Source organism: Mobula birostris, chromosome 32 (assembly GCF_030028105.1).
Source record: "Mobula birostris isolate sMobBir1 chromosome 32, sMobBir1.hap1, whole genome shotgun sequence".
Classification (NCBI taxonomy): Eukaryota; Metazoa; Chordata; class Chondrichthyes; order Myliobatiformes; family Myliobatidae; genus Mobula; species Mobula birostris.
Window position 1 is genome coordinate 4,253,798 of NC_092401.1, and position 23,826 is coordinate 4,277,623.

Genomic DNA, 23,826 nt, shown 5'->3' on the forward strand with positions numbered 1-23,826 from the left:
TCATTCCACAAAGTCCCTTTGATCACATTTCTTCCCCATTCAGATGTTTGGTCTGAACAACAACTGAACCTCCTGACCATGTCTGCATTGAGCTGCTGCTGCACGATTGATTAGATAATTGCATTAATGAGATTTACAGGTGTACCTAATAAGGTACGTATTTTGATAAGACATTGAATTTGACAACCTGCAATATAATCGAGAGTGTAGCATTCTGCTGGTTCTGTGACCTCTCAGTACTAATTCTTAACTGATACATTGAATGAGTATTCTGGTTAAATACAGCCTGGTTCAAAGATCAGAAAAAGGGAATGATTTCAAGTCAGGATCTCAAAATAATGAGGAAAGACTCAAGTAACTAAACCCAATGAGGTCTGAGAGTGAAAAACTGCTATAGAGCCCCAATGCTGATCAAAGCTTCCACACCTTCTTGAAGGAAGAATTTAAATTGTCCACAAAAAGGAAAAATAGTGAACTGTTAACAGTTCAAAAAGAGGATGCTTCCTACTTGGCAGTTGCACAGCTAGCTCTGCAGCAGCAGCCTGGCAGACAATACTCACAAACCTTGTGGGAATAAGTTCCAGTTTAGAGTTCGAGCACAAAATTTTAAGGTTTCCAGGGCAGCAGTCATTATCTTTCACGTCCTTGTCCACTCTCTCAAAAGTACACCTGCACATTTGGTAGAAAACTAGGTTTCCATCTGGTGTGCTGGCCACTATTCATCACTCAAATACAGTTTCCCATGTGCACAAAATGGATGCCAAGATTTTGACATTACAAGTGACCACATTTCAAGTATTTGACTGGTTGCATGCTGTGTTGGATTGGTGCAAAAGCAGCTATGAAAATGGTTGTCTTTGAAATGTTATGGTATTCAACAAAATGACAGATTTTTAAATAAAAGCGCAATATGATCGAGAACATGACAACAGATTCCATTTAAATATTTGGCCAAATTTTAATCGATTGCATATGAATCTAATTGCTTTTACTGTTACAAAAGACAAGGAGAAATGTTTATTTTCCTTTTATATCATCTCAATGTGTACTTACTGTATAAATAATTGTAGTTTTATACATATAAAAAAATGGAAAAGGTTATATGTGTGAAAAAAGTACATGATATTTGTGAATTCCTTATCCAAATAAAAATAAAATTAAAAAAAAACAAGAGACAAGGAGATTTGGAAAACAATGTGGAAGAAGTGAACAGGCTACTGAACTGAGAGAAAACTCTTCAATGAACCAGCATAGGTAGTTGCTGCAAGATGATATGATTGATGAGACAAATCAACTACCACGTAAACACCTAAAGGTGATAATAAATCTAAAGTAATATCAACCTAACACAGAGGATTCACTTGGGTGAGGGAACAGGCAGGTTTCCAAAGACAGAGGTGTTTGATTCCCCACTTCAAAATGCAATTTTCAGGATGGTAAAGAGCAGAAGATACACACCCACCTTTTCCGTCATCCAATTTCTACAGGAGGCTCAAGTGAAAGAGATTTCCCCAGGAAACACCGAAGCTCACTAATAGAAGCTCTTCAACCTGCAGGTCAAGTTTGTAATAAGGAAGACAAATGCACTATTCACATTCATTGCAAGAGGCCGAGAATACAAAAGGATTTAATGCTGAGGCTTTAAGATATTGATCAGTCTGCATTTGAAGTATTGAGAGCAGCTTTGGGCCCCATATCTAAGAAAGGACACACAAGCATTGGAAAGGGTGCAGAGGAGGTTTACACAAATGATCCTGGGAATGAAAGTGTTCATGTATGAGAAGCATTTAATGGCTCAGGACCTGGAATAGTTGGAATTTAGAATAATGAAGGGGGATCCTAGTGAAACCTATCAAATATTAAAAGGCCTAGACTGTGTGGACATGGAGAGGATGTTTACAATAGTGGGAGAGTATAGGACCAGACAGCACAGCCTCAGGATAGAGCAGCATCTCTTTAGAACAGAGATGAGAAGGAATTTCTTTAGCCAGAAGGTGGTGAATCTGTGGAATTCATTGTCACAAATGGCTTGCAGGCCAGGTTATTGGGTACATTTAAAATGGAGGTTGCAGATTGGTTGGCAGGGGAGTCAAAGAAAATGGGGAGAAGGCAAGAGAATGGGGTTGAGAGGGAAAATAAAACAGACTTGATCGAACGGCGAGAAAGAATCACAAGCTGAAAATTAGGTTGTGAAATAATTTCAGAAAAAGCATCAGATGTGTAGGGGTGGAGGCTGCAAATTCTTTCTTGCTCTAATATCCCATGTCAAACAGAAGTTAGGAGAAGAGGAACTGGCCTCAATGAAATGATAAAATCTTAGGGCAGATTGAAGATAGGGAACAAATTACTCCTACCCTGCCCACTCCGTTAGAAGGAATGAATTTCCAACAAGACTGAAAGTAGCAGCATTTATATGGGGGTCTCAAGCATGCACCATTTTTCAAGATCAAGGTTGAGTTCCTAGCTTTAGCTGCATTTCTTGCGTACTCCTCATTCTTCATTTCTCTGTAGGCCAAAAATTTCTCTCAACTTTGAAGAGATAGTGACAGAATCAAACACTGGGGTAGAAATTCCTAAGATCCACAATCTATAGTGAGGAAACCCCTTCCCAACTCATTCTTAAGATGATGATACTACCTTGAGACCACAGAACAGTGTGGGAACAGGCCATTTGGCTCTCAATGTTATTCTGAACTAGTAATCAAATGTCTAACAAAACTAATCCTTCTGCCTCCGTCATGCTCATATCCCCCTAATCCCTGCACATTCATGTGCCGGTCTGAGAGCCTCCTTAAATGATTTGATCCTGTTTGCTCTCACTGCCACCCCGGCATCACATTCTGGGCACCACCACTGCGTGAAAATCAGAAACTTGCCCCACACGTGATTGAACTGTACCCCCTCACCTTAAAGCATGCCCTTTAGTATTAGACACTTCAACCCTAAGAAAAAGGCACTGGCCATTTCCTCTCCATCTATGGTCATCAATCTCAAACGTTCATCATGTCTCCCCTCAGCCTCTGAGGCATCAGAGAAAACAATGCAAGTTTGCCTATCCTCTCCTTACTGCACATACACTCCAATCCAGGCAGCATCTTGGTGAATTACATCAGAGTTCGAAATTCCTCTTTGGTATCTGCCCCTGTCAACTCCCCTTAATCTTAAATTAATAACACACAGTCATATGAATTAGGAAGGTAGGCCAGAGACTTTTGAAACTGCTCTGCCATTCAGTCAGATCAATGCGAATCTGACTATAACATCAACAGTATTACCATCTTTCCATGGTAATCTTTAACTGCCTTAAAGAATCTAAAGTCTCGGCCTTAAAGACTCAAGACTAAACTTCTACTATTCTTTGAAGACAAATCCAGACACACAACCCTCACATGATTTCACTGTCTTTATTGGTTAACTCCTTAAATTCCTAGTTCTAGATTGTCCCAGAAGGGAAAACATCCTCTCACACCTACCCTGTCAGAATCTCTCAATCCTGTGCTCGATCATGTCTGCTCTCATTATTCTGACCTCCAGTAGATACAAGCTGGACCTGCACAGTGTTTCCTCACAAGTAAACCCATACATTCCAGTTTCTGAACCACTGTCACAAAAACAAAAGCTGGGGGAAAACTCAACAGGTTAGGTAGCAACTGTGCAAAGGAAAATGGCCAACATTTTGAATCTGCAAATCTTCATCAGAAAGAGGAAGATGCAAGCTAGCTGGGTTTTCCCAGCTTTATCGACTCAAAGTAAAACTAATTTATATCTGCTTCCTCTGCAAGCTCCTGAAATGTTAACTGTTTCTCTTTTCACAGATGCTACCAGACCTGCTAGGTTTTTCTGGCATTTTCAGTTTTGTTTCCGATTTCCAATATCTGCAGTTTTTTTTGTGATGTTCATCTCCCCTGAAGTGCTGCCAAATTATTCACATAACACCAAAACACTATACAGCAACCCCAGATGTGATCTCAGTAAAGTCCCAGACAACTGTAGAAGCGTTTTTCTACTTTTCTACTCCATTCTTTTTATGATTAAAATGTTGCGAGTCTTCATTACCTGCTGTACCTGTATGCCTTGCATGAGGATACCAAGATCTTTATGACCACAAACATCCATTGCCTTGTTTTCCCACTCTTCCTGTCAATGCATCCAAGCTCAGTTCCCCATATTACCACCGATCTCACCCATTAATTTGTTTACATTCCTTTGTAGAAATCTGGAATGCTCAAGTTTCCCACTTCCATCAACCAATTTAACCACAATACCGTCCCTGAAAGATTAATGAGGTAATAGCACTTTAAATATAGAACGTGTTCCAAAGTGCTTCATAGCAACATTGTCAAACAGAAAATGACATCAAGTCACTCAAGGAGATGTTTGTCATGGGGTGGGTTTTAGGAAATATCTAGAGATAGAAGATATAACTTCATTTGAAGATGACTCACTCACCAAAAGCTTTCAGGGGCTCCACAAGTCGCAAAGTGAATAACTGCCCCTTCACGAGACCTTTCAGAAGCTTGGCAACTTCAAAGTGGCGGGAACCAATGACGCTCTGGCCGTTGATCGCCTCAATTAGATCCCCAACCTTGATGACTTCCACTTGGTCAATAAGGCTGCCTTCCTTGATTCTCTGTCAATTAAAACAGTGTTAAGGAAGGCAGTGGTGAAGTTAAGCTCTCCTGTTTCTTCACTGTACTAAAATGCAAAGACCTTCTTTGTCACTTTGCCAATGTCAAAGGGAGCAGAGAAGAATGGAGTGTTTTACACCAAGAGCCTAGAATGACGGCATTGACAATGACAGCAGAACCATTAATGAGATGAGTGGAAATTTAGAGCAGTGAGGAAAAGCTATGGAGCCATCATTCTACAATGATGGGGAAGCACCCATGGTACTAATCTCTGGTGTGCAAGATTCTTCCCGAGAAAGGTTGGCAGATGTGAAGAGAAAATAGCTGCTGAGAGAGAGGTCAAACTCACAGGTGGAGAGAAGGTTTGTCTTGCCTAGCTTGTAACTTGATTTGGACATGACATACAAAATGCTGGAGAAACTCAGCAGGTCAGACAGCATCTATGGAGGGGAATAAACAGTTGACATTTTGGGCCAAGACCTTTCATCAGGAATCCCGACAAAGCATTTCAATACAAAACATCGACTGCAGAATCTCTTTCGTCTTGGATAGGACATTTTACTTTGCTGTGAAGCAGTTGCAAGCTATTTTTGTTGTGGAGTGGACCAGGTTTGAAATACAAGTGTCTGAGAACCACATTTTAATTTGCACAAGCCTTTCAAGGAAGCGTTCTTTTTAAAATATGTTGAGGAAACACCCTTTCAGGAGCTGCAGTTCCCATTCTTCACCCTCCTCCTCCTAAAGTCCAAACACATTTTCTCCCTCTCTACTCTCAGTACCAGTGCATTTCAAATCCCTGTACACCAACCAGCCTGTCTTTAACCAGAGTAAACCCCAGGACACATGGTGTGAGCAGAATTATCTGCAGCTTAATGTGAAAAAGACTAAGGAGCTGGTGGTAGACCTGAGGAGAGCTAAGGTACTGGTGACCCCTGTTTCCATACAGGGGGTCAGTGTGGACATGGTGGAGAATTATAAATACCTGGGGATACGAATTGACAATAAACTGGACTGGTCAAAGAACACTGAGGCTGTCTACAAGAAGGGTCAGAGCCATCTCTATTTCCTGAGGAGACTGAGGTCCTTTAACATCTGCCGGACAATGCTGAGGATGTTCTATGAGTCTGTGGTGGCCAGTGCGATCATGTTTGCTGTTGTGTGCTGGGGCAGCAGGCTGAGGGTAGCAGACACCAACAGAATCAACAAACTCATTCGTAAGGCCAGTGATGTTGTAGGGATGGAACTGGACTCTCTCACAGTGGTGTCTGAAAAGAGGATGCTGTCTAAATTGCATGCCATCTTGGTCAATGTCTCCCATCCACTACATAATGTACTGGGTGGGCACAGGAGTACATTCAGCCAGAGACTCATTCCACCGAGATGCAGCACAGAGCGTCATAGGAAGTCATTCCTGCCTGTGGCCATCAAACTTTACAACTGCTCCCTTGGAGGATCAGGCACCCTGAGCCAATAGGCTGGTCCTGGACTTATTTCATAACTTACTGGCATAATTTACATATTACTATTTAACTATTTATGGTTCTATTACTATTTATTATTTATGGTGCAACTGTAACGAAAACCAACTTCCCCCTGGGATCAATAAAGTATGACTATGACTAGAAATCATGAAATTCAGAGGACCTTACAGCCCAATGTGTCCATAACAGCTCTCTTAAAGGGTTTTTGTAATTACACTCAGTTGCCACTTTATTAAAGGAGGTACCTAATCCTGTATGTGACAGTCTTCTGTTGCTGAGTCCATTCACTTCAAAGTTCAACATATTGTGCATTTAGATTCTCACCTGCACACCACTGTAACGTGTGGTTATTTGAGTTACAGTCCCATACCTGTCAACTTGAATCAATCTGACCATTCTCATCTGATCTATCTTATTAACAAGGCATTTTCGGCCACAGGACTGCCGCTCACTGGAAGTTTTTTGTTTCTTGCACAATTCTCTGTAAACTCTAGAGACTATTGTGTGTGAAGGTCCCAGGAATTTGAGATACTCAAACCACCCTGTCTGGTACCAACAATCATTCCATAGTCATAGTCACATTGATCACATTTCTCCTCCACTGATATTTGGTCTGAACAACAACTGAACTTCTTGACCATGTCTGCATGCTTTTATACACTGTTGCTGTCACATGATTGGCTGATTAGATATTCACATTAATAAGATGTACGTGTGTACCTAATAAAGTGGCTATTGAGTATTAGTGTCAGAGAGAAACTACTCACTTAATATTGCAGTAACAGTAAAACAAATACGACAACAGAGTTGGATACGATGCTGTATATTGACACAGGTATAGGTCAAATCCATGGTACAAAGGATTGTAAGGGTACATGGCAGCATTTGGAAACGGCTTACTAAAAAAAATTGGTGACACTAGGTAGTAGATGGAAGTGGGTATGTCTTTTACAGGAGTTGAAAATCATACACGTGGTGGCTTTGGAAGAGGTAGGAAGCACTTAGTGAGCAGGTAATGACTGCCTTTGACATGGAAGTGAACTGGTACAGTGTGTAACACCCTGGTAAAGGTTTTACTGCTAATGTTGCAGGGATATCATGGAATGGTCTTTCTGTAGAAGCAGTGTTCGGGTTACTACTGGAGATAAGGGATGCTTAGGAATGTGGGCCATCCAATCAGGAGAGTGGAATGGGGTGAAGGTTCTAGAGAACGCTGGGGAGCAGTTTTGTGACTGACACCAGTGGTGGGTCTTTGTTCAACAGGAGATGAAGAGAGAAGATGCTGGAGAGACCCAACTGCAGGACTCTATTCCATGGAGGCCAGGCACAGAGATCTGCCGAGGATCAGTGAATATGGCTTTTGGAAGATTTGAGCTACAACCTGTGTACATTTGACTGTTCAGTTATAATGGGCCTTTTTGTTTTTTTCTTTATTAACTCTTTGGTTAAGTTTACGTTCCCAAATATACTTCTTTATAACTGTATGCAATGTGCAATCTGTTATTTCATGCTGACTGGCTATTGCAGGGCAGCAAATCACACAAACTGGGGTCTGGGTGGGCAAGACATCCCAACACCATAGATTTGGTGAGACCAAAGTCATATACTCCCTAGACACACAAAGCCGAAGAAAAGTAGGCTCTCACAACAGAATCCAATGGTTGTTAGCGAGGGGCGAACAAACCGCATTTCCAGAGACACCCAGTAAAAGGGTGTTTCATTGTGGGGGCTCATCCGGGATTGAATTCTTTGAACACTGCACGATTGCCCCAAGAACTGATTAAGTGGGTTTGCGTTTAAGTCTGGGTTAACTATTGTCCAGGAAAGTGATTAAGATATGTGCTTACGGACGCTGCAGGGGTCAAACGTTGGTGCGATTCAAAGAGGTTACCTGTAGCTAAGGCTTGTGTTCTGAGCAGGGTAGATATCCTCAGCCCAGATGAATTGCTGACTGGGGTTATGAGCACTGTTAACGCTTTAGATGAAGTTACAACCATGGAGTGGCAGTTTGGTCAAACAGCAGGCAAAGATTCCTTTATAGTTCAGATTAGCACTGATGTTATGGGAGTCGATCTGCCTCGTACCATTGGAGTACCCAGAGAGGCAGGGCCATATTTTCAAAGAGGGAAGTGTAGGCAAAGTGCCAAATTGGAAGCCAAGTTTCCCGTAGCTGAGGGCGGAGACTTTAAAAACAAGTAGCTCTCATTTCTGTGGAGCAAAGGGAAGGAGTGGAAGATCTAATGAGTCCTCCAGCGAGGGATGAAAATTCTGAGCTGGTATTGGCCCTTTCGTTCTTGGCAGATAAATGGCAAAGTGCACTGGCAGAAAGTCAAAGTTACTGTAGACTGAGGATGTTCTTGGGAGTGAAGCCCCCCCCCCCAAGGGGGAGGAGGAATGAGACTTGGGTGCAGCAGACCTGTCAGATGCTGGATGAGTGCCAGTGATCTGATAATGTGAAAAGACAGCCACTGGTAGAGAATTTTCAGAGGCAGATGTGGTCCTTGATACGTCCCGGTCAAGAATGGTGAAGCTTAAATTCTTGTGGGAACAAATATTCCTATTGTGAGGAGGCTAGTGTGAGCCTGCAAGGAGAAAGCTGGAGAGAGCTTTCTGAAAACATCGTCCATTCACCCTGCATTCAGAGCTGTTTTTGAGGATGTTCTAGGCTGGATGATAAGCACAAATGAGGAACTGTGTGGTACACCCAGACCAAACTTGTTGTGTTATGGGGAAGTAGCCAGAGTGACAAGAAATGCCAAATTCCCCGGAATGCCTGATGCTGAGGCTCCAGAAGACCACGAAGAGGAATCACGTTTACCTGCTGGGGTACCAGTGAGGCCGAACCGCAGAAGTTGTCGATTGTACAGGCAAACAGGATGACCAGGATCGTCAGGAACACCTCTGAGAGGGAGGTCACTTTCAGGTGGGGAATGTCGATGGAACATCTTTTCCCGATGACTGTAATGATGAATTGGAGTTTCTGGAATTGAAATGGTCTGTGGTGGATAAGTTAAGTGATTATCTATATGGTGCCAAGTTCGAGGTGAGGACTGACAACAATCCATTGACTGATATCCTGATCTTGGTGAAATTAGACACCACAGGCCATCATTGGTTGGCGGCGTTGTCTGCCGATGATTTCAGCCTGAAGAACCAGCCGGAGAGCCGGAACATTGATGCGGATGCTTTGTCCCAAAAGGCGCATGAAGGGCTGGAAAAAAATGGAGAGTGGGAGAGCATTCCTGCACCTGGAGTTAAAGCAATGTCCCAGTTTTCCCTCTCAGAAAAGTCAGAGGCAAGGCGAGGGCAGGATCGAGCGGTGGATCGTTCGGGAGCTTATGGTTGTGCCATTCCACAAGCTTACTGCCACCTGATCCCTCCAAATACTAAGCAGTTGCCTGAGTTGTCCAGAGGAAGTGACCACCACGCAGCAAGATGACCCTTGTATCGGTACCATTTGGTCAGCTGTTGCAGAAAGAGGTACAGCCCAAGCTGAGAAGATGAAACACCCTGCCATATCTCTTCTGTTGAGAGGATGGAATAAACTGGAGTTGACGAACCAGGTTCCACACCGGGTCATATCTCTTCCAGACAGGCCTCGGCATTACCAGTTGGTTCTGCGTGTGAAGTAACAAAGGATTGTATTGAAGTCACTTCATGATGATTCAGGTCATTTGGGGTTTGACAAGTCCTATGGATTGGTCAGAAATCAGTTCTACTGACCCCGAATGAAGCCTGAGGTCAACAAGTATTGCAAGTCTGCATTCACTGCATTTGAAGACGCTGCCTACAATGGCTGCTCCCTTATCACATTTGCAGAGTGTGGGGGCCACTTGATCTAGTATTCATGGATTTCCTCTCTATAGACCCTGATTCCAGCAAAACGGTGGATATCTTGGTTATTACTGATCACTACACCAGATATGCTCAAGCTTTTCCTACAAAGGATCAGAGGGCAGCCACCATGGCCAAAGTGTTATGGGAGAAGTATTTGGTTCATTATGGCCTTCCCAGACTGACACGTAGCGATCAGGGAAGGGATTTTGAGAGTAGGCTCATACACGAGTTACTGAGTATGCTTGGAGTCAAGAAGTTGAGGACTACACCTCATCACCCTCAGGGTGATCCCCAGCCCAACAGGTTCAATCGGACATTGCTAAACATGCTCGGAACCCTGGAGATCAGCAAGAACAAATGGAGTCAGCATACTGGGTATTTGGTCCACTGCTACAATTGTACACAAAATGAAGCTACTGGATACTCACCATATTATTTCAGCTTTGGGCGTGAAACAAGGTTGCCTGTATAACTGTGTTTTGGGACTGATGGTGAAGATTTGCCACAGAAGACCTATCTGAAGTAGGTGAAGGAGGGAATTGCAAAAGTCTCATGATCTAGCAAAGGTCCCTACAACCAAGCAGGATCAAGGAACTAAGAGGATACATGATCGAAAGATTAGGTTCTCCCAACTGATGCTTTGCAACAGAGTTCTCAAGGAATTTGGGGCTACCAGGAAAGCATAAGCTGGCTGATTGCTGGGTGGCTACGCCTCAAGTAGTGGAGAGTCAAATGCCAAACCTACCAGTTTCCCAGGTGAAACCAAAGGATGGGAATGGACCTGTCAAGATTCTCCATCAGAACCACCTCTGGGACAAGAGGTAAGTGTTGACCCAGAGCCTGACATGGACCCTATACCTAGTAAGAGAATTCTGTGGCAAATTGGGAGAACAAAAGGACAAGCAATAGAAAGGCCTGGAAGGGAGTTCACCACTGAATGTGGCACAGACCTACAGAACGAGGAAATGGGAGTATGGCATTTGCTACCCTATGCAAATTCCCCAATAATTGACGAGGAGATGCCCAAACCTCCCCATTCTGATGGAGACAAAACAGGGAGGACTAGCAGTGGACAGGCAGGCTTGTGGCTGGACAATGAAGAGAGATTGGGCTCCAGAGTGTCTGGGAATGAAGCCGAGCTCAGCCAAGTGACGGAAGACCCGAGTTGCCAGAAGGCACGAGTAATGGACAGGGAGTGGACTCTCCACGTAGACAGGAAAAATCTCAGAGAGTGTCCAAAGCTAAAGTAGATGATGGGATAAGGAGGTTTCAAAAAGTCAGGAAGCCTCCAGATAGGATGGGCTATGTCTCACTGAGGGAAGAGAATGTTGCACCTAGTGAGATATGTCACTACCATTTACACATGGATCAGAGGTTCTGAGGTCATGAAATTCCTTTGAAAACTATATTATTAATGAGAGGATTATTTCAAGTCTGAGGACATGATATTTTGGTGGGGGTGAGTGTAATACCCTGGAAAAGGTTTTACTGCTAATGTTGCAGGGTATTTCATGGAATGGTCTTTCTGAAGAAGCAGAGTTTGGGTTACTGTTGGAGATGAGAGATGCTTAGGAAAATGGCCCATCCAATCAGGAGAGTGGAACAGGAAGAAGGATCTAAGGAATGCTGGGGAGCAGTTATATGACTGACACCAGTGGTAGGTCTTTGTTCAGCGGGAGATAAAGAGAGAAGGCGCTGGAGAGGACCGGTCATAGGATTCGATCTGATGGGAAAACACAATTCCATGGAGCCCAGGCACAGAGGCCTGGCGAGGATCGTGAATATGGCTTTTGGAAGATTTCCGCTCCAACCAGTGCACATTTGAATGTTTAATTATAATGGGCCCTTTTTGTTTTTTTTTCTTCTTTACAAACTCTTTAGTTAAGTTAACATTCCCAGATATATTTCTTTATAATTGTACGAAGTGTGCGATCTGTTATTTCATGCTGACTGGCTATTGCAGGGTAGTAAATCACACAGCATTCACACAAACTGGGGTCTGGGTGGGCGAGACATCCTGTCTGCACGGAGTTAGCAGGACCAAAGTCATGTACTGTCTGACATACAAAGCTGGTGAAAGGTGGGTTCTTGCCACAGAATCCAGTGGCTGTTAGCGAGGGGTTAACAAACTGCATTTCCGGTGACACCCAGCAAAAGGGGGTTTCAAATGTTTCTGGATTAGAAGTTTCCACAAAAAGTAGTATTGTTACCCCCAGTACTGATTTGCTGGGCATAATTTTTCAACAAGAGATGTCAGACTTAGTGGAATTCCAGTGTTGCACATTAATTTCCAACCTCCCAGTCTGCTGTATATACCTGGATCAGGCCTGATAACCTTCTGGGTATTGACCCCTTCCAGGCATAACTGGAGGGGTGACGAGTCTGCATTCTGCAGTCACAACCCCCAGAGAACTACTCTTGGTCTCCACATGATGGGAATGCATGTTCCAAGACACTGCAGCTGTCACCGCAGCTCCTAGGAATTGCTGGCAGGCCTGCTGTCAGGCTTAGGACAATGAGTGAGCAGATGACAAGTAGACCTCACAAGAACAGGCAACCCATAGGCCACAAGCTGTATTCCATGACAATATAGCTGAACAGAAAGCAACTTGCAAGGCCTGAATTAATGGCTGTGGCATCACTCCTAACTTCTTGCAGCAGCACCATTTCATGTACAGCAGCTCCACCCAATGGTGATGTTCAGTACTACCACGTTCAGAAGGAACCAACTGTACAACCTATATGCATCTCCAAAACACTTCCAGGAGGACTATTAGGTAGCTCAATTAAAAGGTAAGATTTAACAAGAAAGATAATGCAAGGATTTTCCAGATCAATACTGAAAACATGCAGCACAGAGATCACACCAATAGAACAGCTTCTAATAAGGGGTACACAACCAGCCAAACACTGGGGGATGCTGAGGATCAAGTAAAATTAAGAGCAAGATCTGAATTACTGAGAGAGTTCTTTACCCTTTCATTGCAGACCACAATACCCTACAATATTAAATCTGTGATCCCTTCCACAAGACCACACCAACGTCACAATTACAATTGTAAAAGTTATTGCTTACGATGAACATTGGGACAATTACCATTTAGACATCCTGAGTGTTTGCTTTAAGAATCTGTTTAGTTTTTGAGAGTTTACTTTCTCAAGCCTCTTCCAGAAAGACCAGCTCCGCTTAGGTCTGCAAAACCTGCAGGACTGGTTGTGGATTTCAAGTACATTACTGCTAGGAATTTGGCTCTCAGTGGCACCATGCAAAAGTCCTTTTCGCAAGGGCAGGAATGCAAGCTGCACACCATACAAAATGTATGCAGATGTGCCACGCAGCTGCAATTAGGATGAGATGCTACTTGTTTCAGGACCATCAGGTATGGGAATTACACGGTATCTGATCGCAAGACCCTTCAACAGATTGCGAGGACTGCTGAGTGAACCATCGAGGTCTCTCCCCCCCCCCCCCACCCCATCCAGAACACATCAGAAGCTCTGTATTCACAGATCCCTCAACCCTTCAATTCTGTCCCACAATCTCTCAGCCATTCTACCATCAGGCAGAAGGTACTGCAGTACAAGAACAGAGATTGTTAGGCTGGGTAAGGGCTTCTAACTCCAGGCTGCAAGACTCTGAACACCCTACTACCACCCAGTATACATTATTTATGACAACGGCACTATCAGCAATACTGTTGTATATTTAACTAAATGTCATATATGCACTTAATTGCATACCTACAGAATACTTTTTTTTAATCTATTATTGTCTTATTTTATGTCCAGTACATGATAATATATACTGTGTTTTTCACTTTGGTCCATGAAGATTGTTGTTTCATTTAGCTGTATATGTGTATGATTGAATGACAATACTGTAAACGAAACAGACCAGCCCCTGAAACAGAGCACATCACTTACTTGGCACAATCAATTGAAGACTGTAGGCTGTAAACTTAACTGTTTCAATTTAAGTGCAATTAGAGATGGCATTGCAACACACACAAAATGCCGGAGGAACTCAGCAGGCCAGGCAACATCTATGGAAAAGAGTAAACAGTCGATATTTCAGGCTGAGACTCGGCCCAAAACATCGACTGTTTACTTTTTTTCCCATAGATACTGCCTGACCTGCTAAATTATTCCAGCATTTGTGTGTGTTGCTTTGGATTTCCAGCATCTGCAGATTTTCTCATGTTAGGAATGACATTGAACACAGATCTTCCCAAAAGTGCCCACATTTTATAAAAGTGAAATCATCTGCACATGCTGGAATGCAAATATCCAAAACCAAGGCACAAGTCATTTGCAAACGGAGTGTCATTTGCATTGCTCTCTCTAGACTGCATTCCAATGTGAGATAAAAAGGCAAAATACAATCCAAAACCTTCAAAAACTTTTTATGTCATCCTGAACTCACCTTTATGAATGCATAGCCTGCTCCATTATCAGTGATAGTTAGCCCTAAAGCATCTTCTGATTTGTAGATCTCCACTTCTTTCTTCTGCCCCTTAACATGGGCAAAGATGAAATCCTCCAGGCCAATCTGGCCACCCAGGAGCTTGTCCATGTCCACTTTATGGGTGTTCAAAGTGCAGAACATGATCTGTTAATAAGCAGAGGAACACATACAAGTTCACTTCAACCAATATTTTGTCCATAGCAGGAAAATAATTGCTGAAAGTGATTTCGTTCATAATGCAGTACTACGCCTCTACTTGCCATTTCTAATCCTGACAGTACACTGTTGAGTTTTCTACCTCATTTTACTTAGCTTCTTCTCACGGCAACTATTTCATTCAACTCAAAAATCTTCTGTTGATATAGTCGTAATCCCATCAGTTGAAGAAATTTATGCTAAATACCCAAATAGATTTATATCATTTAAATGACAAACACTTGGGTTCCTAGTTCTGGTCTCCAGCACAAATGGAAATACCCTCTCCATTGCTCTGCCCAACAACTTTAAATGTTGACACTGTGTTCCAGTGGGCCAGTCAAAAATACAGCCTATCACGTCATATTCAAATACTGTATTAAGCTTCCAAAGCCATTCATTCCCTTAAGCCCATTCTACCACATGGTAGAATTGTGGTTGACCTGTGACTTTAATTACCCCCATACCCCACAAGGAATGAAAATCTATCAGGTTTTAAAATTAACATGGCACCTTGCATCAATCTGCTTTTTTATTCTAAAAATCTGCTGCTCTTTGCATGTCAAGGTCCTCCGCAAGTTATATTTGGACAATCCATACACAAAAGTAAGGGGGGCCAGTGGGATGGATGTGCAAGCTGCTGCGATGCTGCACGTATCCTCGGCCAGAGAGGACCAGGACATTCTCAGGTGCCTTCTCTCCTACCCTTCCCACCAAGCGGCAATAATCGGGGTCTGGATCGAGTTGAGCAGAGCTGGGAACACTGCAGACTAACCGCAATAATCGGGGTCCGGGTCGAATTGAGAACACTGTGTAGAGTCACTGCAATAATCGGGGTCTGGATTGAGTTCAGCAGAGCTGGGAACACTGTGCAGCCTCACTGATATAATAGATATGGCTCACACCAAGTTTTCATACAACTGTAGCAGGATTTTTATTTCACTCCGAGTTGAAGAATTCAAATTACAAAGATCACCATTTGACACAGCAATTTTTTTTGACTTTCTATACAATTTACTGAAATTTATGCAACAGAATAAATGCACACTGACCATACAAGCATCTCCGTATTTACCATCTGAAAAGCTACAATATAGAACATAGAAGAGTGCAGCACAGGAACAGGCCACCGGGCCCATAATATATTGAGCTTTATCCCTTTTAGGTCAAGTGCTCGCACGACCACATTTACTGAAATTCATTTACCACACCTTTGTCAGTCTAATTGATCTATTAATCTGTTTGCAACAGGGTACTTCCATCTACACCGCTGGAAATGCCAACTATCCTTGTATCATTGACAAACTTTCAAAATAACATTGCTCCATTAACAATAACAACAGGATGAAAGGCACATGATGCATTTTACCAATGGAATATGCAGCATATTGCAGTCAGTGAAGCACTCTTGGAAAAGCAATCCCTTCAGTAGAGGAAAATGCAACGCATCTAATTACAGGTCCACAATCCCTTATCTGAAATCCTTGGGGCCAGTTGCATTTCGGAATTCAGAATGTTTCGGATTTCAGACCCCCCCCCCCCCCATAGCAAAAAACACGTATGCTCAAGTCCCTTATTTAACCTGGCTCAATTCCATGGACTTTAGGACCCAGCGGCGCACCAAACCTACGCACATCCTCCCGTATACTTTAAATCATCTCTAGATTACTTATAATACCTAATACAATATAAATGTTATGTAAATAATTGTTATACTGTATTGTTTAGGGAATAATGACAAGAAGAAATTTTATTTCCAACAAGAACATTCAATAAAACAAAAATACACAGCTTCAAACCAACCGAATCAAACACATCATAAATGACTTATTGGAATAAACGTAGAACGTCATTGTCACCACAAAACTTCAGCAACTTGTCTGTTTATTTAAATTATATACAGTGGTAGTTCCGACACTATTTTCTTCAGTAAGACGTCGCACAGACACACCACGATCAAGCTTCTGCAATAACTCCACTTTCTGCGTTATTGATAATGATAGGTGCTTCCTTCTCTTTTTCTCACTGTTACCTATAGGGGTATCTGCAGCTCTTCTTGACATTTTCACAGTGAAATTAAACACAAAGTCAACAGTGAACACAAAATACCAGCGAACAGCAAATGCAGGTGTAACCAGTACGAGCGCTGAGCCACAACTGACGTCTGGCGGCCTCTGCTAGTGCTGCCACGTCACACCTGAGTGACGTCAGCTGTTGGCGGGAAAAACTTCGGTTTTCGGAGCTTTTTGGATTTCAGAATTTCAGATAAAGGAATGTGCACCTGTACTTGAACAGCTAATTGGTATTGGCTGCAGGACACCTTGATCAAACCAAGGAGGAAAATGTCACTGATTTTCTTTGTTAGAGAGCGCAAATTCACCTGTTTGAGTGGTGCAGTATTCATTAGTTCAGCTGATATTCAGAAGGGAAAAATCAAACCAAATGGACAGCTTCAGCACAAGAACAAAGATCACAACGAAGCCATCCAATTAAACATGGAACACTCAAACTGTCCAAGTGAACATCAACTTAGAGTTTGAGACAATGGAACATTAGTTTCCTACAGTGCAGAGCCAGCATTGTAAAGTTATTTATAAAGGCTATGGTTGGGTAATGTGTCTGATTTTGGAAGGCCAGAGTGGAGCTAAGAACCATGATTGTAACCATAATACTTCAGCTGCATGTCTTCACAAGCGGTGTCACGACACAGTTCTTTAAACAAAAGTGGTTCAAAACCTGGACTTTTTCCAAACCTGAAGAAACATTATCAAGGCGGGGAATAAACTGAAGGAGTTAGTGCAATAATCAGATTTATTTTATTGGTGAACGCAGCAGCCCAGGCAGCCTCTCTAGGAAGAGGTGCAGTCGACATTTCAGGCCGAGACCCTTCGTCAGGACTAACTGAAGGAAGAGCTAGTAAGAGATTTGAAAGTTGGAGGGGGGAGGGGGAGATCCAAAATGATAGGAGAAGACAGGAGGGGGAGGGATGGAGCCAAGAGCTGGACAGGTGATAGGCAAAAGGGATACGAGAGGATCATGGGACAGGAGGTCCGGGAAGAAAGACAAGTGGGGGGGGACCCAGAGGATGGGCAAGGGGTATATTCAGAGGGACAGAGGGAGAAAAAGGAGAGTGAGAGAAAGAATGTGTATAAAAATAAGTAACAGATGGGGTACAAGGGGGAGGTGGGGCATTAGCGGAAGTTAGAGAAGTCGATGTTCATGCCATCAGGTTGGAGGCTACCCAGACAGAATATAAGGTATTCATGCCATCAGGTTGGAGACTACCCAGACGGAATGTTCATGCCATCAGGTATCATCCCCCCCCTCCTTGACTTTCTTCCCAGACCTCCTGTCCCATGATCTTCTCATATCCCTTTTGCCAATCACCTGTCCAGCTCTTGGCTCCATCCCTCCCCCTCCTGTCTTCTCCTATCATTTTGGATCTCCCCTTCCCCAACTTTCAAATCCCTTACTCACTCTTCCTTCAGTTAGTCCTGACGAAGGGTCTCGGCCTGAAACGTCGACTGCACCTCTTCCTAGAGATGCTGCCTGGCCTGCTGCGTTCACCAGCAACTTTTATGTGTGCTGCTTGAATTTCCAGCATCTGCAGAATTCCTGTTGTTTTTATTTTATTGGGCAAGGTTATTAAGCTATATACCAAAGACAATCAATCAAATGACAGAACAGGAACAGAGCTGATTGGCTCATTACTGTTCTTACAATCAGAATCAGGATTAATATCACTGGCATGTGTCATGAAATTTGGTGCCTTTCCAGCAGCAGTACAATGCAATACATAATAATAGAATAAAAACTGAATTGAAGTATGTACATTAAAAATAGTTCAATTACATAAGTAGTGCACAAATAGAAATAAAAAAGTATGAGGTAGTGTTCATGAGTTTAATGTTCATTCAGAAATTGTAATGTTGAAATTGTATAAGGCATTGGTAAGGCCAAATTTGGAGTATTGTGTACAGTTCTGGTCGCCGAATTATACGAAGGATCTCAACAAAATAGAGAGAGTACAGAGAAGATTTACTAGAATGTTACCTGGGTTTCATCTCCTAAGTTACAGAGAAAGGTTGAACAAGTTGGGTCTTTATTCTTTGGAACGTAAGAGGTTGAAGGGGGGACTTGATAGAGGCATTTAAAATTATGAGGGGGATAGATAAGAGTTGACGTGGATAGGCTTTTTCCATTGAGACTGGGGGAGATTCAAACAAGAGGACATGAGTTGAGAGTTAAAGGGCAAAAGTTTAGGGGTAACATGAGGGGGAACTTCTTTACTCAGAGAGTGGTAGCTGTGTGAAACGAGCTTGCAGCAGAAGTGGTTGAGGCAGGTTCGATGTTGTCATTTAAAGTTAAATTGGATAGCTATATGGACAGGAAAGGAATGGAGGGTTATGGGCAGGTCGGTGGGACTAGGTGAGAGTAAGAGTTCAGCATGGACTAGAAGGGCCGAGATGGCCTGTTTCCGTGCTGTAACTGTTATATGGTTATATGGATGGCAGAAGGGAAGAAGCTGTTCCTGAATCATTGATTGTGTTTCTTCAGGTTCCTGTCCCTCCTTCCTGGTGGTAGCAATGAGAACAAGGCACAACCTGGGCGATGGGAGTCCTTAATGATGGATGCCACCTTTTGGATGCATTGTCCCCTGAAGATGTCCTGGATACTACAGAGGCTAGTGCCCATGATGGAGATGACTAAGTTTACAACTCTCTGCAACTTGTTTCGACCTTATGCAGTAGACACCCCCTCCACCACACCACACCCCCACCCCGGTGCCTGTACTGGATGGTAATGCAGCCAGTTAGAATGCGCTCCACAGTACACCTATAGAAATTTGCGAGTGTCTTTGGTGATATACCCAAATCTCCTCAAACTCCTAATGAATTATAACTGCTGCCATGCCTTCTTTGTAGCTGCAATGACATGTTGGGTCTAGCATAGATACTCAGAGATATTGACACCCAGAACTTGAAATTGCTCACTCTCTCCACTTCTGATCCCTCTATGAAGACTGGTGAGTGTTGCCTTGTCTTACCCTTTCTGAAGTCCACAACCAGTTCTTTAGTCTTACTGACATTACGTGCAAGGCTGTTGATTAAAGTCCACTCAACTAGCTGATATATCTCACTCCTGTACACTTTCTCGTCACCATCTGAAATTCTGCCAACAACAGTTGAATCATCAGCAAATTTAGAGATCAAATTTAAGCTTGATACAAGCTTGAACTTGTGAATGCCTCCTATTAAACCTGGCCATTACAAAGTTTTAAAGGCTGCTTCTGTGGATTGAACGAAAATGAGTCCAGAGATGCAAGCAATATGACTTAAGAATTCATATTAAACACTGAGAACAGCTCAAATCTTGGGTCCTGAGGCTCTACAGTGGAACCTGATAAACATCGCACTATTTTGAACAGATTTCTAAGAGGCTTTAGACAACCACTGATTAGTCTTGTCACTGAACATACTTTCTCTAATGCACTAATGTCCATGATAAGTTAGCCCAAGAAAACACAACAAACAACCTGAAGTCAAAGTAAGACATAATTCAAGAACTAACAAAGTAAAATTTACCACAGCTTGTTCAGTGGCACAAATTTCCAATCTTTCAAGGTGATCTTTCCTCTAGTAATTTTTATCTGGTCTTATTTTTCCAAAACAAAACGAGCACAGCTGCCTGCAGAAGCAATGATTGCATTTCAAAGATAACTCAAGGTGCAAAGGGTTTGAAAGGTACTATAGCAGTGCAAGTATGGATTTTTCATCATCTTATCTGTGTTTTTAGTTTGTTTCTTTATCTGTTTTCCATAGAATTGGTTTTCGAGAGACCAAGATTTTACAATGGCCATGTGGAATTCTGGTTAAAGTGATTGAAATCTGTGCATCTCTATTCCAGACATGAGATAGATGTCCACATTTCAGAGGGAAATTGGCTTTTGAGGAAATTGCTCACTGGTGAACAGTTAAATTGGAAATTTGGAATTCATATCTTGGAAGATTGAAAGATTTGGGGAGCAATCATAAAAGTTGTTGTTTTTGCTAACAAGACTGGTCTATGTCTAAATACCCAATGATTAACCAGGACCAAGTGAGTGTCTGTCTCCCTACATTACAGAATGACAAGGTGATAGATGCTGACTATAACACTGACCTGTGGTGTGAGGTTCTGTAACATTCCGGTAATTTGGTGTACAAATATGGAAATAGGACCATTTTGTTAGTTTGCTAGATTTACATGACAACTCCAAGCCATGCCGCAGAGGAGACACTATTAATACTGATCCCCTTTGATGACAAGAAAAAAAACTTTTGGGGTAACTTGTCCAGCTTCTTGGGTGTGGCAGTGTGGCATTTTGTTTTGGGGGAAGCCAGGAAAGAGTAGTCTAATCCAGCCAACCTCACCCCACAGTTTTAAAGAACTTAGTGACCCCCCCCCCCCCACCCGCAACCGTGGAGTAAGGGTTTTAAAGACTGGTAATTCCCTACGCATGATTGTTTGACCCAGAGATCCTGACTCTGAAAGTGATTCCCCAGGGAAAGGAATGTTGAACTTGGAGGGAAGATAGGCACAGATCCACCCTGTCAGTGGGACACAGCAAGTGTGAGCAAGAGTGGTATCATGTCTTTTTTTTCTTTCCAAGGTGGCTGGGGTCCTGTCCGAGTCCATGATCTACAGCTACAGCTCAAACTAGAAATCTTCATGGGTAGTGGGTTCTCGCTCTCGGACTCACCAAGCAGCCTTCTGTTTTGATACCACCAGATATGGCCTGGAAGACATGCACGTTCAGAGTGCAGTGCTGTAAACGACCGATTCCTTGCCAATGCTGCATCATGGGAGATTAAAATATCGAGACAGCAGGCAGTGTACACTGCTGTTGAAAAAAGGCTCCTGCACTTGAGCAATCTCTCTCTCCCGCCTTCTCTTTCTCAATGGCAGGTGAGAGTCGGTCAATCAGAGTCAAGGAACTCAAATTTGAGCAACGCGGCACACTGTAACATTGCAACAGCAAGCCATTGGTCTCTCCTGTTGTTGCAGGAGTAATCGCGCTCTCTCTCTCTTCCTCGCTAGTGAGAGAGAGCCTGTCTGAGATGTTGGAGGTGTTGGGATGGACACTAGATTTTGATGGACCCCAGATCATGGTCTCTGGGGAGCTTCGCTATTGCTCGCATGGTGGGTAGGGCTGATGCTCTTGCTGGAGTGGGGGGGGAATAGGAAGGGGAAGGTTGATACTTTTGCTGCTGCTTGTATGCAGAAGGGGAGGAGCTTTAGTGTTCCAACAATGTTCCATAATTCAGTCTTTGTTATTTTTCCCCTTGTTTCATGGATGTCTGCAAACAGCAAATTTCAGGTTACAGGTATACTGTATACATTCTCTGATATTAAACTGAACCATTGTCTGTGTCTAAGCTGAATGGTGGCATGAAGGTGGTACTCCCTGGACACTGAATGGCAAGTACGGGATGCACAGCTCTCGGGCCTTCAGGTGGTATGGCTGCTGCTATCCGAGGTATGAGGTGCTATATTTACAGCACAGTGCCCCGTATGAGTACACTGCACACTTCAATTAGCGCAGTAAAAGAGCTATCACAGAGGCAGAGGGGTTTTGGATGATGGCCTTTGCTCAGTATGGTATGACCTCTATAATCGTGATGCTGGCTAATGAAGGTGGCCATTGCTCTCTCAAGCACATGGAAGATATGCTGACCCAAGTATTGGCCGAAATGATAGCTATTCAAATGGCTGCCTTGCAGAATCAGATAGGTTAAGACGACCTGCTCGCAGATACAGGTGGTCTGTAGTGGTATCCGTCAAGAATGTTGCACCATCCTCCCTGACGAATCAAGGAACATCAGTCCGCTGGCTGATCATACCCAACAGTTGATGGATGAGATTAAAGTGGGGGACCAGTTCCATAGCTATTACATGGCGGGGGGAGAAGACGGTGGCTTTTTAGGGCACAAAGAGGTAGATAGACTAAGTATTACACTGGTAGTGACTACTGGGCTTATAGTACTGGGTATTATACTTTTGGGGTTTTACTTTTAGGTTTCCCCCACCATCCGAAGGTACAGTGTTCCTATGAAATGGTTCGTAAGCCGGAATATCGTAAAGCGAAGAAGCAATTACCATTTGTTTATATGGAAAAATTTTGAGAGCGTTCACAGACCCAAAAATAACCTACCAAATCATGCCAAATAACACAAAAAACCTAAAATAACAGTAACATATAGTAAAAGCAGGAATGATATGATAAATACACAGCTTATATAAAGTAGAAATACTTTTCCAGAATCATAGCCTGCACTGTTGTCCGTAGCGAAAATCTCATGTAAGCGCTCTCGGCAAAAACATGGCGCAAGCGTTCTCAGCAGAAAATCTTACGCAAGCGTTGTTGACAAAAACACTCTCTCCAGTAACCTTTAACCTATGAAGCTGCCAAATCATACCAAATAACACATAAAAATACACAGCCTATACTTGGAGTACTGTGTCCAGTTCTGGTCGCCTCACTATAGGAAGGATGTGGAAGCGTTGGAAAGGGTACAGAGGAGATTTACCAGGATGCTGCCTGGTTTAGAGAGTATGCATTATGATCAGAGATTAAGGGAGCTAGGGCTTTACTCTTTGGAGAGGAGGAGGATAAGAGGAGACATGATAGAGGTGTACAAGATATTAAGAGGATCAGATAGAGTGGATAGCCAGCGCCTCTTCCCCAGGGCACCACTGCTCAATACAAGAGGACATGGCTTTAAGGTAAGGGGTGGGAAGTTTAAGGGGGATATTAGAGGAAGGTTTTTTACTCAGAGAGTGGTCGGTGCGTGGAATGCACTGCCTGAGTCAGTGGTGGAGGCAGATACACTAGTGAAGTTTAAGAGACTACTAGACAGGTATATGGAGGAATTTAAGGTGGGGGCTTATATGGGAGGCAGGGTTTGAGGGTCGGCACAACATTGTGGGCTGAAGGGCCTGTACTGTGCTGTACTATTCTATGTTCTATGTTTAAAGTAGAAGTAATGTATGTACAGTGTAGTATCACTTACGGGAATCAGGAAGACAGCTTGCCGAGCACACTGATGATGGTGTGTTAGGCTGAGTCGTCGGAGTTTGGGTGGTGCAGTGGCCCCTACCCTCCGGGCAGCAACCCGACACCGATCCATGAAGCATGCAGCAGTGCAGCGGTAGCCGGGAGGCACACAGCACATCTTTA

At 43.2% G+C, this 23,826-nt stretch overlaps 1 protein-coding gene across 2 annotated transcripts in view; it reads right to left on the minus strand.

The window, feature by feature from the left end:
• LOC140191143 (PDZ domain-containing protein GIPC1-like) overlaps positions 1 to 23,826 on the minus strand; it is a 61,080-nt gene that overhangs the window by 32,754 nt on the left and 4,500 nt on the right. The window contains exons 2-4 of one of the 2 annotated variants that reach the window (XM_072248266.1): positions 23,660 to 23,821; positions 14,370 to 14,555; positions 4,450 to 4,630 (exon numbers count right to left, since the gene is read on the minus strand). In XM_072248266.1, coding sequence (XP_072104367.1) covers positions 4,450 to 4,630; positions 14,370 to 14,555; positions 23,660 to 23,821 — 529 coding nt within the window. The remainder of the gene's footprint in view (positions 1 to 4,449; positions 4,631 to 14,369; positions 14,556 to 23,659; positions 23,822 to 23,826) is intronic. The other variant, XM_072248267.1, reaches the window with a different exon arrangement.